The 15,340-nt window shown below is 42.1% G+C and overlaps 1 protein-coding gene across 8 annotated transcripts in view; it reads left to right on the forward strand.

Annotated features, from left to right (window-relative positions):
• Window positions 1-15,340, forward strand: part of MBNL2 (muscleblind like splicing regulator 2) — a 155,123-nt gene that overhangs the window by 38,092 nt on the left and 101,691 nt on the right. For all 8 annotated transcript variants that reach the window (XM_059377941.1, XM_059377942.1, XM_059377945.1 and 5 more), the window contains exon 2: window positions 9,348-10,124. In XM_059377941.1, the coding sequence (XP_059233924.1) occupies window positions 9,951-10,124 (174 nt within the window). In that variant the 5' untranslated portion in view covers window positions 9,348-9,950. The remainder of the gene's footprint in view (window positions 1-9,347; window positions 10,125-15,340) is intronic.

Genomic DNA, 15,340 nt, shown 5'->3' on the forward strand with positions numbered 1-15,340 from the left:
TTCTAATGAATTTTCCCCAGAAACACCCTCTTCCTTTTCCTTCTCACTACTGCAATATAATTTTCCATGCCGATTCTGCCTCTTTTCTGGACCATTGCTATCATCTCTAACCAAGGGTAACATCTGGGAGACCTTCTCATTCTAATGTATCCTGGGTGAATCTACCAGATAGAGCTTCCTTCAACTGGGGTCTTATCTAGATCCCTTTGGGGCTCCCCAGTATCTACTCTGCTAATGATCCTGACAGTTTATACTCGAGACTACTCAGTTGGACTTAGGCAGATCTGTGGCACTTTTCTCAATGGGGACCACCCTATAAATTTAAGGAAAATTTTCTTTGGAAATCTAAGGGAGCATTTCTCTCCCCTTTGTCCAGATAACTAGGGAGCATCTTGAAAATGCAATGGGCAGGAGTGAATGAAGGATGTTGACATCTTGCAATGTTCGTGACTCTCTTGAATGAAGAACCGGCCTATGACTTGTGACTTTTGAGTGTCCTGCTGGACATTCACAGAGATAAAAACCCTGTTCATAGTGATTGGGTCAAGATCTTAACTGTTCTTTTTTGTGCAAAGTATTTATTAATTAATTTATTTTTATTTTTTTAGACAGTTTTAAGATAACTGAATTTTTAAAGAAGGTAACAACCGTGTAAGTTGAGGCAAGATTGTCCTTTAACTTGTTAGGAACTGTAACAAGAATTGTTTGACATTTTGAAAAGACACATCCCTTGTTACACCTCTTAGTCTGCATTTGTGCCCATCACACTCGTAATCGTGGTTACATGCATGCAGGGGTGAGCGTCCGACCGCCTCATTCTGTCTTCTCACATACGTGTCCCTAAGCGGTGAAATTTCAAAATACACATTCTCTGTTTTATTAAACAGTAACTTCCTTTGACATCTTAGTTGTATTTCAGTGTGGTGTAATGTAATATATTGATTTTTACAACATGTGAGTTTGTTGGCTCTGTGATTTATTATCTTCATTTTGTGATCATCCAAGTTATGTTAAAAACTTTTGTCCAAAAAGGGAGGCTTGACATTTGTTAAGGTGTATAGATAGATCAGATAGCCGTTTGGCTGGCGATATTGGAGAGGGAGAAGGGAAAAGGTCAGCCGAAAAGCAGTCCCGTCCACCAGGGCTGTGGCCAGGGAAGGAAACGAAAGTTCTGACAAAGACTTCTCTGGGAATGCAGGGGCTAGATTGCAGCCTGCAGCTCAATAATCATTTTTTTCTGACTGTAGCCACTGGGTCCTGGACATCCAGGAAACCGGTAAGTGCGGTCAGTCTTAAATGGTATCTAATACAATTGCTTTTATTCTCATAAGAGCATCTCCTAACTGAATTACAAATGTTTAGATAGAAAACACAGACACAGTGAAAAAACATAATTTGAATACAAATATGTGTTGAATATATTATATCTGGCTGTCGTCTTAGGAATATATTTAGACATTTCTCCTCTTCTAATTAAAGATGGGATTTCTTTCTCTGCCCATTCCTGGAAACTGCAGTGAAAATGGACTAGAAATTTTCATGTGTTAAAATGAGACCCGGATTTTATGAATCTTTCGCTTGCCTTTTAAGATACAAGAGAATATTTGGGGATGGGAATTTCTCCTTTTATTACTGTTGTCTTGAATGTTGGCTTATCAGACCCGCCATGGTGACCTTGGGTGGCCAGTGTTTTGATTTCCCCAGGGAAATGTATTTGAAAGTGTGTTCCACAGAAAAAAAGTACCACGTAAGATGAAGGCATTATTATTGTTAGCCTGGTTCTTTCTCTGCTTAAAATGGATGTGGGTTTGGAATTAGTCTTAGAAGAACATCCATCAAAAGTTGGTCTAAGTAATATTCTGAGAAGGACTTCCTAGAGTGTACCAGCTTCATAGAAAGGCCCTTTCTACTTTCTGTTATTTATATTTCATTTACTTTCTAGAACTTTATGACTTTTAGTGAGTGGAAGTTATTTCCACCTGTCACTTACATGTGTGCATGTGTGTGGTTGTGCGTGTGTGACTGTGTGTACGTGCACATAGATGTTAGGCATATAGATGCCATAGCTAGTGTTGATAAGGGTTAGATACTGTATGGGGAGTATTTACACTATTTAATCTGTGCTGGCTGCAGTACATGTATTTGTGGCTTTGCTGTTTTCGACCCCTTGATTCCAAACAGGAAACTGGAACTTGGAGAGCTCAGGTGACATCACATAGCTAATCAGGCTAGAGGAGCAACTAGAACCCCACATAGAAAAATTGATTCTTACCCCCAAAGCGTGCAGAAGTCTCAGAATGCCATTTCATGTATATTTTCAGGAAATTAAAAAACCTGTTTCAAGGTTCTACAAAGAAGCGTCTTTTTAAGGACAGACACTTCTGCCACTCCCTCTTCTTCAAGAAGTCAGTGGGGTCCTTTTCTCCTTTTGCCATGGGGCCTCTCAAGTTTCTGTATTTTTATTGGCACCTTAGGCTTCCTGTGGGAAGGCCCCAGGGAGGGACCTCTTCTCCGTGTGACTGTGATTACAGGGCAGGATTATACCCTCTCCTGGAGGTCAAGTGGCTCTCAACCCAGCACTCCAGCCGGCAGCTTCTCCCGTCCGTCTCCCGTCCAGGCGTCTGCATCTGATAGGTGCGGGATACGGCCCGTCATTGATCAGGGAAGAGAGCCCACTGAGAGCTATTTTAAATCAAGCTCCAGAAATAGAAGTGGGGATGTTCAATCGTCAGGCTGCTCACAGGAAGGAAAAAATCATGCTTGAAACATATATTTGGAGAATTTTAAACATTAAAAAGAGGAAACCCGAAGATGCTCCAAATTAGAAATTAGGAAACTCAAGGAGACATAGTTTCTTTATGGTCATGAGATTTATGGAAAATAAAATTAAAGGCATCCCATAAATTACTTAATGGATAATGAGTCCTTGCCCGGCTGACTCAGAAATCTGTTTGTTTTGCAAGGACCCTTTGATGAGCTCGCTAGGAGGCCGATGTCTGGCAGACAGCTAAATGCCATAGGTGACCGAAAGTGAACTATTTTCCTTAAGGCGGTCTTAAATTTTGATCAATCTCAGCCTCAAGATCGGGCATGATTGATGTTTCTCCCTTCAAAAATGTACAGACTAGCTCCAAAGCGTCAGCAAGGCGAGGACACCTGGGGTCCCCGGCCCGGGCTTGCCTGGGAGCTGAGGGGTGTGGACCGAAGGGAGGTGGCGTCGCTTGAGGGGCCCGGGCTGTGCTTTCCAGACGGGCCTGCTGCACCATCCCACAGCCATGAGCGGACGTGAGCGGCCCATTCCTTCTTACAGTCCAAAGCCACAGCTTTCGGCAAATCGAACCCCTAGAGGAGTTTTAAATGTGTTTTGAAAAATGAAGTGTCGTGTGAGTAAAGACCCTAAAAATAGCCCGTGATTATTTTGTAGTCGAGCAACAAGTCCTTTGGTATTTCAGGAAGTACTCTAGAACTTCGTTTCTTTATCCTTGAACTTCAGTCTTGTTTTCCTTTGAAGATGGGTCCCGCAGTGGACCTCGATTTTTGTTACATTGGGGCGCTACAAAGCAGGTCCTCTGTAAAGATCTCCAGCAGGATGGGGCCGCTTCCTAGGGGCCACTGGGCCTCCGAGACGGTCCTCGCTCAGACAAGGCTCCTCGAAACAAAGCCCGATGCGCCCCAACGAAAGGCCTGCTTCGTCCCGAACAAACCTACAGGCTGGGAGTTCATTTATTCTTGCAGTTCTCGTAGAATGAAGTCTTGTCCGGGACAGATCTCTCAGGTGTCTTTTGTTGAGTTATGTTTGGACTCATCAGAAACACAGCCTCTGGGAGGGGCCCTCAGCCAGCCCTCCTGCAGTTATTTCTGGGGGAATCCGTGACCTCGAGACCCTGTGATCAGCTCAGGGCTGCCACCCTTATGCCCTCGGCACGAACAGGGGGGCCAGGGAGAAAAGCTTACGATGGCAGTTCTCAGCCTGGAACAGGCTTCAGCATCACCCCGGTAGGGCTTGTTAAAACACAGCTTGCCGGCCTCACCCCAGAGTTTCTGAGTCAGTACCTCTGGGCGAGGCCTGGGAATCTGCATCCTAATGAGCTCCCAGAGGCCTCTGCTGTGCTAGCCCAGCTGTTATACTTTGTAAATCACAGGGCTAACAATGCTGGGTTTTGAAGATCAAATCATTTATCCCGGGGGCAGATCCTCACTCTCACCCCTGACCTCCTTGGCAAGAAACAGGGTAAGCCAATGCCACCGGCTCTGATTTCCCCTTCCAGGATAATACTGAGATTCCCCATTCAGAGCCTTATTCCTTTCATTTACACTTTGGTCCGTATTACAGTGCAGATGTTCATTGGAGGAGGATCAGGACTTTGTTTGACAAACATTTGTTAAGCATATTCTGAGTTCTGAGGATTTGAAACTAATGGGAGGGTCTGTTACAGACACAGGGCAAAACCTGGGGGCATGCGCTTGGATAAGTCAGTATTTAAGTTCTTGAGAATTAGGGGGTCATACTTAAAAATGATCACCAGGTACTGTTAGAAAGTGGGCTAGGGAGATCAGCAGAGGGGGCGGTGGGGGTTTTCGAGGAGCAGGATTTCAAGACTCAGAGGCCATATCAATGGTCAGCCTGCAAGGCTACGGGCACCGCCTCCTCTCTGAGGGGCTCAGAAAACCAGGACGGGGAAGAACACAAGGTTCCGAATGCCTGAAGGGGACAAGGCGAGGAACCCCGATGAAGAAACCAGGCCAGAGAAATCACTGGGAAGAACTACTTCTGAATTCTGCCTGGGTTCTGCACCGGAAGGAGCTAATTGGGGATAGCATGGATTGGAACATTGGAAATAACACTGAAGCCTGAGTCAAAAAGAATTGAGAAAAATGGCTGCACGAGCAGAGCATTGGGAGAAATATAAAAGAGAAGGAGCTGGAAAATCATGTAAGTGGGAGACCCTGCTTTCCCAGTGGAGCCCAGAAACCTCTGGGAAAGGTAATAGGTGCCTCGCATATAAGCAGGACCAATGGCAGCATACATGGGACCTTTTTGAGAATGAGAAAAAGGTGCTCCCTCCATTCAGACACATTTTCCGAGGGGCTCCTCTGGGCAGATGAACTAAAACATGCTGCCCACTCCTCCCCACGCCCCCAGAGCGCTGGGGGATGGCCTCCGCCTCCGTGTTTCCAGCAAGCCCTCAAACCAAGGGGGCTTCCCGACAATGCTTCCCGAATACTTGGGTACGCATCACATCCAGGGTCACTGCCGGGGCCCCAGAGTGTCTGATGCATTTCTGGGTTGGTAGCAACTGAAGGAAGAAAGCAGGGACCGGTGAGGCTTTTGTAAGAACCCTGTGGGATTGGTACTTGGGGAAACTTCTCTGTGGGTTCTCTTCGGGTGCAGAACCAATCAGTCTGAGAACCGAGGGATGCTCCAGATACGTGGCCCCCAGGACCCCATTCTGTCAGTTCCTTTGATCTCAAATCCACTGTCCTGCTTTTGGCATCTGTGCATCTGCAAAAGCCATAAGCCTGGCCATTGATACAGAATCCTGAAACAGAATTATTCAATAAATATTTATCGAGTAGCTCCTCCTTTTGCCTTGCATGAGGACAGCATGTCATTGTTTACAAAGTATTTTCTGTTTCCTCGGTCCTCTGTCCTCCATGGCAGCAACCATGTCATGTAGTTAGGAATTGTTATCCACATTTTACAGATAAAGGGACTGGATCTCAAAGAAACCGACTTACCCAAGGTCGCATGAAGGAACCTTGGCAAAATGAGGCTAGAAGCTGGCTCATAAGGCAGGGTACTTCCCACCACTCCATTACCTTCTGTGTTGGCTTGGAGAAAAAAAATGCAAACGCTCCTAAGACGTTCCCACTAATAGAAATCTAACGGGAGCTACATATTGCTCTGAATTCTGGAGGGGATAAAGAGAAGCCAAGTGAGTTTAATTTTCATAGTAACATTTAATCCAGTGAGTTAAAATATTAGCAACTCACGTTGTAGTAAATATGAAACAATATTAACGGGACATTTTCACATTATTTTTTGTATGAAGGATGTGAAAGCAGTGTGAATTTCACATGTAAAGCACAACTCAGGAGCTGATTTCATTGGAAATTCTGGATATGTATTTAGGTCTCATAAAATATACAACTGAAAAGTAGATTTAGGTACTTGAGTCAATCCAAGCACACTTGGAAGTTTTCCAGTCACTAAACTAAGGATCAATGTTTAAGTTAAATTTACATTAATTAAGAATAAATAAAAAATTGAAATTTAGTTCCTCAGTGGCACTAGCCACCTTTCAAGTGTTCAGAAGCCACACAGAGCTGGTGGCCTCCTTACTGGAGAGCGAAGCCTCAACGTGTCACCTTTCTCCAGGGAATCTGTAGTCTGGTAGATCCAATACGGATTTTGGTCTGTGTGTTAGCAGAGTTTAGTCTTGTGTCAAAAGTTGGTTTCTTCCATCCTTACCCATCACTGGCCTGGCCACCTCCTCTGGTGGCCTTCCTTAACCTCCTTCAAATCTGCTCTCTCTCCCCCTTGTTCCGCAAGTACCTGCTCGTACCCATTCCAGAAGATGGAGGCGGTGATGGCCTAAGGGAGACAGTGTCTTTGACAACAGTAGCTCTGTAACTTTTAGGATAGAAACCGAGCAAGGGGAAGAAGGAGGGTATTCATGAGAAGACAGCAATATTGTTAGGTACAATATAGTGTACTTCCGTTTCCTTCTGGAAGGTCACAGGACTCTGGCCATCCGAAAGCATGGCTCCACTGGTTTTATTTTATTTATTTAATTAATTTATTTATTTGACAGACAGAGATCACAAGTAGACAGAGAAAGAGGAGGAAGCAGGCTCCCTGCTGAGCAGAGAGCCCAATGCGGGGGCTCCATCCCAGGACCCTGGGATCATGACCTGAGCCAAAGGCAGAGGCTTTAACCCACTGAACCACCCAGATGCCCCAGCTCCACTGGTTTTAAAAGCAAGTTCACCTCCCTAAATCCTGACCCGCTAAATTCTAGTTGGATTTTCATAGTCACTAGAAATGGCAATTGATTTTTTCCCGGGAAAATAATACTTTCTTACCCAAAAGTATAAGCAAATGGCCACCCCATTCACTGGACTGAGTTGAAAGCCTTGTTCCTGCGTGGTTTTGAGGAATACTTGAGTCATTACTCATTTACCTTCGGTGCATAAATACGTGTTTGCCTAGTTCTTTCCCTACACCTGAAGCCATGGCCAAGGTTGGTGCTGCCTTGGGGGTGAGTTCTCCTGCATCTTTGTTGTCCTGGAATATCAGACCCTGGTCCATAGGTCTCAGGGGCTCTATGAAATATTGTGTAACTTGAACTCGATGGGGCCACCCTATCATTTGAAACCTCATTAGTAGTCCCTTGGCTCCACGAAATCCCCAGGCAGGAATGTTTTCTTTCCCTTGCTTCCCTCCTCCTTTGTTCTCCGCGGGGGTTGGTAATGGGGGTTGAGGTAATGAGGGTGCAGGTCCAGGCTGGTCTGCGAAACCTGACCCAGAGTAAATTTGGTTATTAAACTCCTCTTCTTGAACTGCCTAGTTAAGCGAGTTGATGTTCGCTGCTGGGAACACAACGCTGCCGAACAGACAAGCAGGAGCCTGCCTGTCCCCTCAAATATTTTACACGTGGAGTTAGGTATGTGTCATAGCTCCCGAGCTTGCCAATTTCCTTAAATGCACATACAGTTATTACTCATTCAAACACTTCTGCTAACAAGTAAAAAAGTCCTGGGATGAAGTAGCGTTTCCTACTAGTCCCAAGAGGTGTCCTGCTAAATAAATGTTCTATGATCAGATAAGCTTGAGAGATGCCATTGTTTCTCTTCCCCTGTTAGAGACTCACTGGAGAGCAGACGAAAAGAAAACAAAACAAAACCCTATGGCAAGGAAGCCCGTTCGGCCCGGTTTACCTGGAATTAACGAAACCTAATTACCATGAGACCTACTTTTTCAGGGAACATTTCTGAGCCGTGCAAAAATTATTACTGCCTGAATGTATTTGTACATGCTGATTTTAAATTATCGACTTCCAGTTTCCATTAAGTTCTTATTTAAAATTTTTTAGAAGGACATCAAGGCGAGGTATGCGTTGAAAGTAGCTTGTAGCACGTAAAATTTATGAAAGTGATCGGTGTCTGATATTCAGTCTTTTATGCTTCCTGAACCCAGCCGTGTTAAATTTCTAATATTTTAATGGCTCTGTAGTCCTTGAAAATATTAAAAACAATGAAATATAGTGATTTCAGAAATTTGAATTTACTAATTATATATTTTAAAGGTTTTATTTATTTATTTGACAAAAAGAGAGAGCGAGATCACAAGCAGGGAGAGAAGCAGGCAGAGAGAGAGGGGGAAGCAGGCTCCCCGCTGAGCAGAGAGCCCAATGCGGGACTCGATTCCAGGACCCCAGGATCATGACCTGAGCCAAAGGCAGAGGCTTTAACCCACTGAGCCACCCAGGTGCCCCTACTAATTACATTTTTGTTGTAGGAATGTGATTTAACTCCAGCATTCCCCACAATGGAGTAGACTGTGACTCCATTAGAACCTAAACCGAACTAAGCTAAATCTAGTTTGCATTCATCCCTTGAGTCAATGAGGCGGTCATCAGTGAAATCGGTCAGTAAATATTTTTTGAGGCCCTAATGGCCATGAACTAAGGCACCAGGGACATGGAAATGACAAATACAAATAGTCCTTACCCTCTGAGTGCATACAGGGTAGAGGGGAATTCTAACGTGAAGGAAGTACTAACAGCAGAGAGGAAGCCTGAGATACCTAAAAATAAATACTAGGAGGCTTCTACCAGATCCATTTCTAAGTTCAAATCTCTGTAAACCGGAAAGGATGTAAGGGATAAGGAGTTCATGCTTCATTCAAAATGCCAATACCCGTATTATATAGGAGAGACACATCCCGAATGATTGTTGATAGCTTTCCAACAATAAAATCAATGGCCTAAATGTGAAATTAATCGGAAGCCACGGTTTGAATACACTGTTTTGGCAATGAGGCACATTAGATGGGGATTGTTTCGGAATGCCTAATTATTGTGTCTGCCACACTCATGTGTTTGAGTCATTCCTAACTTTTGGACTGCTGCCTAGATCATTTCTGCAATACGGTTGCAGTTGCGTATTCTCTCTCTCTCTCTCTGTGTGTGTGTGTGTCTCTAATGCATAACTTTCTTCACTAGCCTCTAAGCTCAAAGCTCGAAACTGCACTTTTGCAAATTCTAGATAAGAGCTGAAAACAGTTTAAAGTGTCAGTTCTACCGAGTTTGGGTGTAAGTTGATGTTTTCTTTGTGTTCTGCAGGTTTCGTGATTTAAAAGTGCCTGCGCGAAGTCACTTTTGCTGGAAGCTGCAGCTCGAGCTCTTGTGGCGTTCAAATCATTCTTCCGTCAAAGACACGTTACCCTGACCTTACAGTGGATGAAGATACCTCAATTGTCTGACTTTGCCAACTGCTCGATTTCAAAATTTGGGAAGGTTGGGAGGAAGGAGAAGTCCTGACAAGATCTGAGCGTCTAGGTGGCTTATTTTCCAGCACCGTCAAGAGCGGTGAGCGTCAGAACTGAATATTCTCCCAAGGAGTGCCATGATCTTGAAGTCACTTTATTAAAAACAGTTGTGTCTGCAGATCGGTCAAGAGACTCGGACGTTTGCAGCCGGAGATGACACTGCGCGTGCTTCTGCTGCGGCCCGTAGTCTTCAGGTGGGGCATATTGATTGATGAGTAACTGACCGCCGACAAATCCCTTCCTCACCGCTTCCTGGGTTGGACTTCACTAAGCAATTTATCACTTACCTTCAGACGCACATGTGGGGTTTTTCACAACAGTAGTTTCAGAATCATTGGGACCTGGATTGATTTCATCATTTGACGGAAACGAGCAGAGTCCCCGGCGCTTGAGCACCATGGCCTTGAACGTGGCCCCTGTCAGAGACACAAAATGGCTGACGTTAGAGGTCTGCAGGCAGTTCCAGAGGGGCACCTGCTCCCGCTCTGATGAGGAGTGCAAATTTGCTCACCCCCCCAAGAGCTGCCAGGTGGAGAACGGAAGAGTCATTGCCTGCTTTGATTCCCTCAAGGTAAGGGGATGCATTTTCTAGGTCACATCAATGGCACATTGGGTTTCCCAATGGTCTCTCTTCCATGGTACTTGTATGGGAGTTCTACAGTTGTTTCTAGGTTCTGTTTTCTTGTTTGTGTTGACTATTTGAGAGACTTTCACCCACTTTTTTTTTTATACTAGGCATACATAAATTTTTCACAGACCAATGTTTAAATTAAAAATACATGATGGTATATTTTGGGCCTGGTATGACATTCATGTACCCAAGAGTTTTAAATCAAAGTCTGGCTTGTGACAACTGAAGATAAATATTTTATTAACGTTTGATCTTCTGGAGGTTATATAAAGGTGAAGAAATTGAATGTGTCACTTTTATGTGCCAGTTAATCTGCTTCTCCTCTCGAAGAATTCTCTACTCTTGTGGCTTTCTTTCCTGACCAAGGGCTTCCTGAAATACTTCTTAATAGGTTGTTCATTCTCTTTGGCAGTTTGTCATGGCTAAAAGAAATTTTTGAGTCACCCTCAATACTCCCGAGAACCCACTATGTGTAAGTTAACCATCGCAGAAGAAATGAATGTGATTCAAGATGGCATCCTTGAGCTCACTGTCTGGGAGGGAAAATACAGCATGTTAGCAAATTAACTATAATACTAGGCAGAAAGGGACACGTGCCTTAAGGGAGAAAGAGACCTCTGTGGGGATCCATAGAAGGGAAAGCTAGCTTCTGGCTGGCCATTTCAAGAAATTTTTTAGGAGATTGTAAGAGCCTAAGTATATACTGAGTCTGGTGGGACTTGGGATTGTAGAAATAGAATTATAATGAAATATCTCATTGAAGGAAATAGGGGTGACTTAACCCATAATTCTTTGAGGTTTATTTTGCCCTAAAATATGGTTTCTCTGAATCTTAAGTTGTCTAAGACAGTTCTAATAAGATACATGGTCTAAAAAGAGCTTAAGGTTTACATGTCTGTAAAACTTCATATAAATAAGCTTACCAAAGAGTTAAAAAAAAGTTTATCCGTGCTCTTGGGAAAACTCATGCTGTGGGTTTATAAAATAGTGATGTTAGCCTCTTCTTGGATATCGAAAGGTTGGGTATGTTTGGGGGATGATTTCTATCTTGAAGTAAGAAGTTACATCTTATGATATTTGTAAGTCAAAACTGAAATATGATTTCATATACTTAGGTATGTCTTAAAGGGAAAATGAGTCTATACACTAAAAGCAGAAGGATACATTTATAGACCAAGAGAAGTCTTTTAAGGGTTAAAATCTTAAAAATTAGATAGGCTATTTATCTCAATAAATACCCCTATTTTACTACTTTTCACATAAAAAGTTTATTAGATTAGACTTTAAAAGTATGAATTATTTTTCTACACAGAAATAAATAGATGGATAAATCATAGTTACATAAAATATAACAGTATAAGCACATTTTTATATTAGTATTTATTTTGCTTTTAGTCAAACAAGTAAACTAAGTATGTATTTGCTTCTGTGGTTGTCACCAATGGAAACATCCACTATAAAAAGTAGTGTAGATTAAAAACTAGATCATAAGAACTTCAAGATGTGGAAACAGGTCAGAGATGAGAAATTAATTTTCCAGAGCATCCCCCTTCCTTTGTTGTATTAATCCAAACCTTCTTTTGTTGCCTATTTACTATGAAGCTAACGTTTTAGGATTAAAACTTCCAATTCTTTAAACTAGTTAAGGAAATATGAGGGAGATATACCCAGTGTATCAAGGCTAAATATTTCTTGAATGTCAAGAAAACAACAAGTTCCATTTCCTTCTAATTTATCAACTCCCTGTGGATTCACCCAGGACCACAATTGTTTGAGGATTCCAACCTATAGAGAAAGGATCCAGAACAGTATGTTTAGCATGAAAACATGAACAAAGCCATGAAAATGTGGAGCTTTAAAGATCATTTTCCAGAGTGTCTAGTAGAATCATTGTGAAGTGTTGAAGCAAAATTACATATTGCCTTAAGTTACCCGATCCCTTTGATAGTATAAATTTTCAGATTATTCAGTTTGAGTGTGATGTTATTTATTTTTAAAGTAGTCACAAGGTAAAGAATGTGAGAGGAGTCCACAGCCAGAAGAATAAGACAGACCCAAGAATCAGACCTGACCACTTCCCCACTTTGGGTGGGTCACTCCCTTCTTAGTTCTTGTCTCATGGGTAAAATGAGGATATTCGCCAGTGAAATTGGCTTGAGCATGTGCAACCCCCAGCACCATGCTGGCCCAATCACCTTGCAAGGTGGTTGTAAGAATTACGAGTTCTTACAGTGAGGACAGGTAAATAAAAAAGATAGTCAAGAATGGTAGCTAATAAGAAAAATTATGACGATAGACATACTTAAGCTGTTTAATCTTATTTACTCTTTTAAATAAGACCACGTCACTCAGTGGAACAAGCCTAAGACAGAAGTGCAAGGTTTGAATGAACTCTGGCTGGTTACAGGCAAATTATTGAGATAAATTACTATACCTCCTTGACCTCAGTTTCCTTTTATTTAAAATTGCTGTAATATTTCCAACTTCAGAAGGTTACTAAAAAGACTCACAGGCCTAAGATGTGAGAGATGCCTAACATAGGGCAAGACATGGTGGGGAATAGTCATGGTAGTTATTTTCCCTTCTTAATAGTATCACAGCATAGACAGTGATTTTGTTGACTGGCTTTATAGCCAAGATGTGTCCAACCTATAAAGCGTCTAACTTTATATGTGTCCAAACTCTTAAGAATCTTTGGTATGAGTGCTAACAGCTCAGTGATGCAAATTAGTCATGACATTACAAGAAATCAAGTTTGAAGCAGGCATTATTTTTGTTGTTATTATTTGCTACAAGGTATTTTCTCAAACACTGTGGAATACCTTTATGCACAAAAATAGATTAAGAGGAAACTGTGTCGGCATATCAGTATAGAGACTGGTCTAGTGCAAACCCAAGTTATTCCTTGTTTTGTTTTATTTTTTGTTATGAGTCATTTGCATCTATGAGTAAATGTCCATAAATACATACTAAACAAATCTGAGGGTGGTTAGACAAGAGATTTGCTGAGGCTTTTGTGAACAGAATTGTACGTACATAAATACTTTCATAAAAGAGGATTCGGAAAATTGAGCAGAGCTCTTACGACAACTGGACTTTATTCCCAACTGTTACCTTTTTGCAGTTTAACTGAAACCCCTGAGCATGCATGGCATTTGTGATATTTTTTTTTTAACAGTGGATTTGCTTACATTTTTTTCCAAAAGGCCAGAACATTCTGGAACATTGTGTTTTACAAGCTAGGTTAACTTGACAAAATGCAAATTGCTTCGTGAGCAGTTAACTTCCCTGCAGCCTTGACCAACCCTATCTCTGTGCCTTTATAATCCAGGAAACAGTCGCCCTCACCGTTGAGATGTTTAAGATTTTTCTTTCCAGGTTCTTTTCCCTGTAATGGAGAGAGGAACTAATCTGGCTTGTTTTGCAAATTGAAACATCCAGAAAGGAATAAATGAATTAGCTGTAATGCTTTTTGAGATGAAAGATTTGGGTATTTACCACTTGATGAAGTATTTAATATATTTACTTCAACATGTTAATTCAGACTGAATTTAAGAAAGGAAACAATTTTTTAAATCATGTTGCTAGTTTTGACAAAACAGAAGCAAAAAACACTCCTAGAGTTATTTGGGGAAATTGTTTAGACTTTACATAATAAAAATTCCTTCAAAGACAGCTTGATTCTTTTAACACCTGAATGAGATGATGTCACTCCCCCACTGAAGGCCTTCCAGTGGCTTCTGATCTCACCTGAATAAAGACCAATCCTTAGGAAAGCTGTTTAGGCCTTAGGAGACCTGCTTCTCACCCCCAGTAACCTGACTACAGTCCTACCCCTGTCCCCTCATCTACCCCACCTCCTTGCCATTTCCCTGGACGTACCCACTAGGTTTCCACCTGAGGGTGTTAGTATTTGCTCTTTGCTCTGCCTGGAATATTCTTGCCTCAGTTGTATGAGCAGCTTGTTCCTCATTCCCTTCAGGCTTCCGATCAAAAATGCCAATGGTGAAGCCTTTCTGCTTACCTTATTTCAAATAGTTATTTCCCTACTACTGTCATTCTATTTCCTCATCATCTTGCTTTACTCTTCTCCCTAACAATGATCACCTTCTGATAAACCATATCCATACTTAGTTTTTGTTCATTATCTGCGTCCGCTCCATTCTGCTAGAATGTAAGCTCCATATAGATGAGGACTGTATCTTTTTTGACTACTGTTGTATCCCCAGAGCCTAGAACAGTGTTTCATACACATTAGATGCTCAGTAAATAATGTTGAACGATAGAGAGTGTTTATCAGGAAAGTATTCAAGCCTTTCAGATAGGGCTTCCATAATACGACTGTACAGTAGGGCGCATTTCTCAACATAGTCTACGTGACCAGCACCCCCTGGAGTTGTGCAGTGCACAACCTGCACAGTCATGTGCTTTGCCCCCACTCTCAATATCTCAGTAGATCTCAAAATGAGGGAGCTCTGTGCAGGAATTGGAGACACAAGTACGACCCTGGAAGTGTAATACACCATTGGAAAATTGACAAGTAAATTATTTCACTTTCTCTGAAGCTACATATGATGCAGAAACTGCTTTTTAATGTTCTCTCTTTGGTGCTAAGTTTCAAAAATGGAAAAAAAAATTAGATCCTGCTCAAGTTATTTACAGGATGCTGGCTGTAAGTTGGCTGGTGGCAAATAAAATTTTAGTCTTCATATGTATGGGTGAAAATTTTAAAATTGAAAATGATAGGTGACCATTTTGGACAGTTCGTAAAAACATACTAAAAAATGTATGTCATTGGCCTTGACCTTAACTTCATGTTCTTGAATTGCTTTCAAATAAAGGGAAATTCTTCGTAGAAATTGTTTGAGTGTTGGGACACCTGGGTGGCTCAGTCGGTTAAGCGGCTGCCTTTGGCTCAGGTCATGATCCCAGCGTCCTGGGATCAGGTCCAACATTCGGCTCCTCGCTCAGCTCCGGAGCCTGCTTCTCCCTCTGCCTCCATCTGCCTCTGCTCACTTGCTCTCTCTCTCTCTACTCTCTCTCGGACAAATAAATAAAATCTTAAAAAAAAAAAAAAAAAGAAATTGCTTGAGTGTTTTTAAAAATACATGCTCAATTCTGGCCTGATTTGAAAATATAATCTCAGTCAATTATTT

Source organism: Mustela nigripes, chromosome 15 (assembly GCF_022355385.1).
Source record: "Mustela nigripes isolate SB6536 chromosome 15, MUSNIG.SB6536, whole genome shotgun sequence".
Lineage (NCBI taxonomy): Eukaryota > Metazoa > Chordata > Mammalia > Carnivora > Mustelidae > Mustela > Mustela nigripes.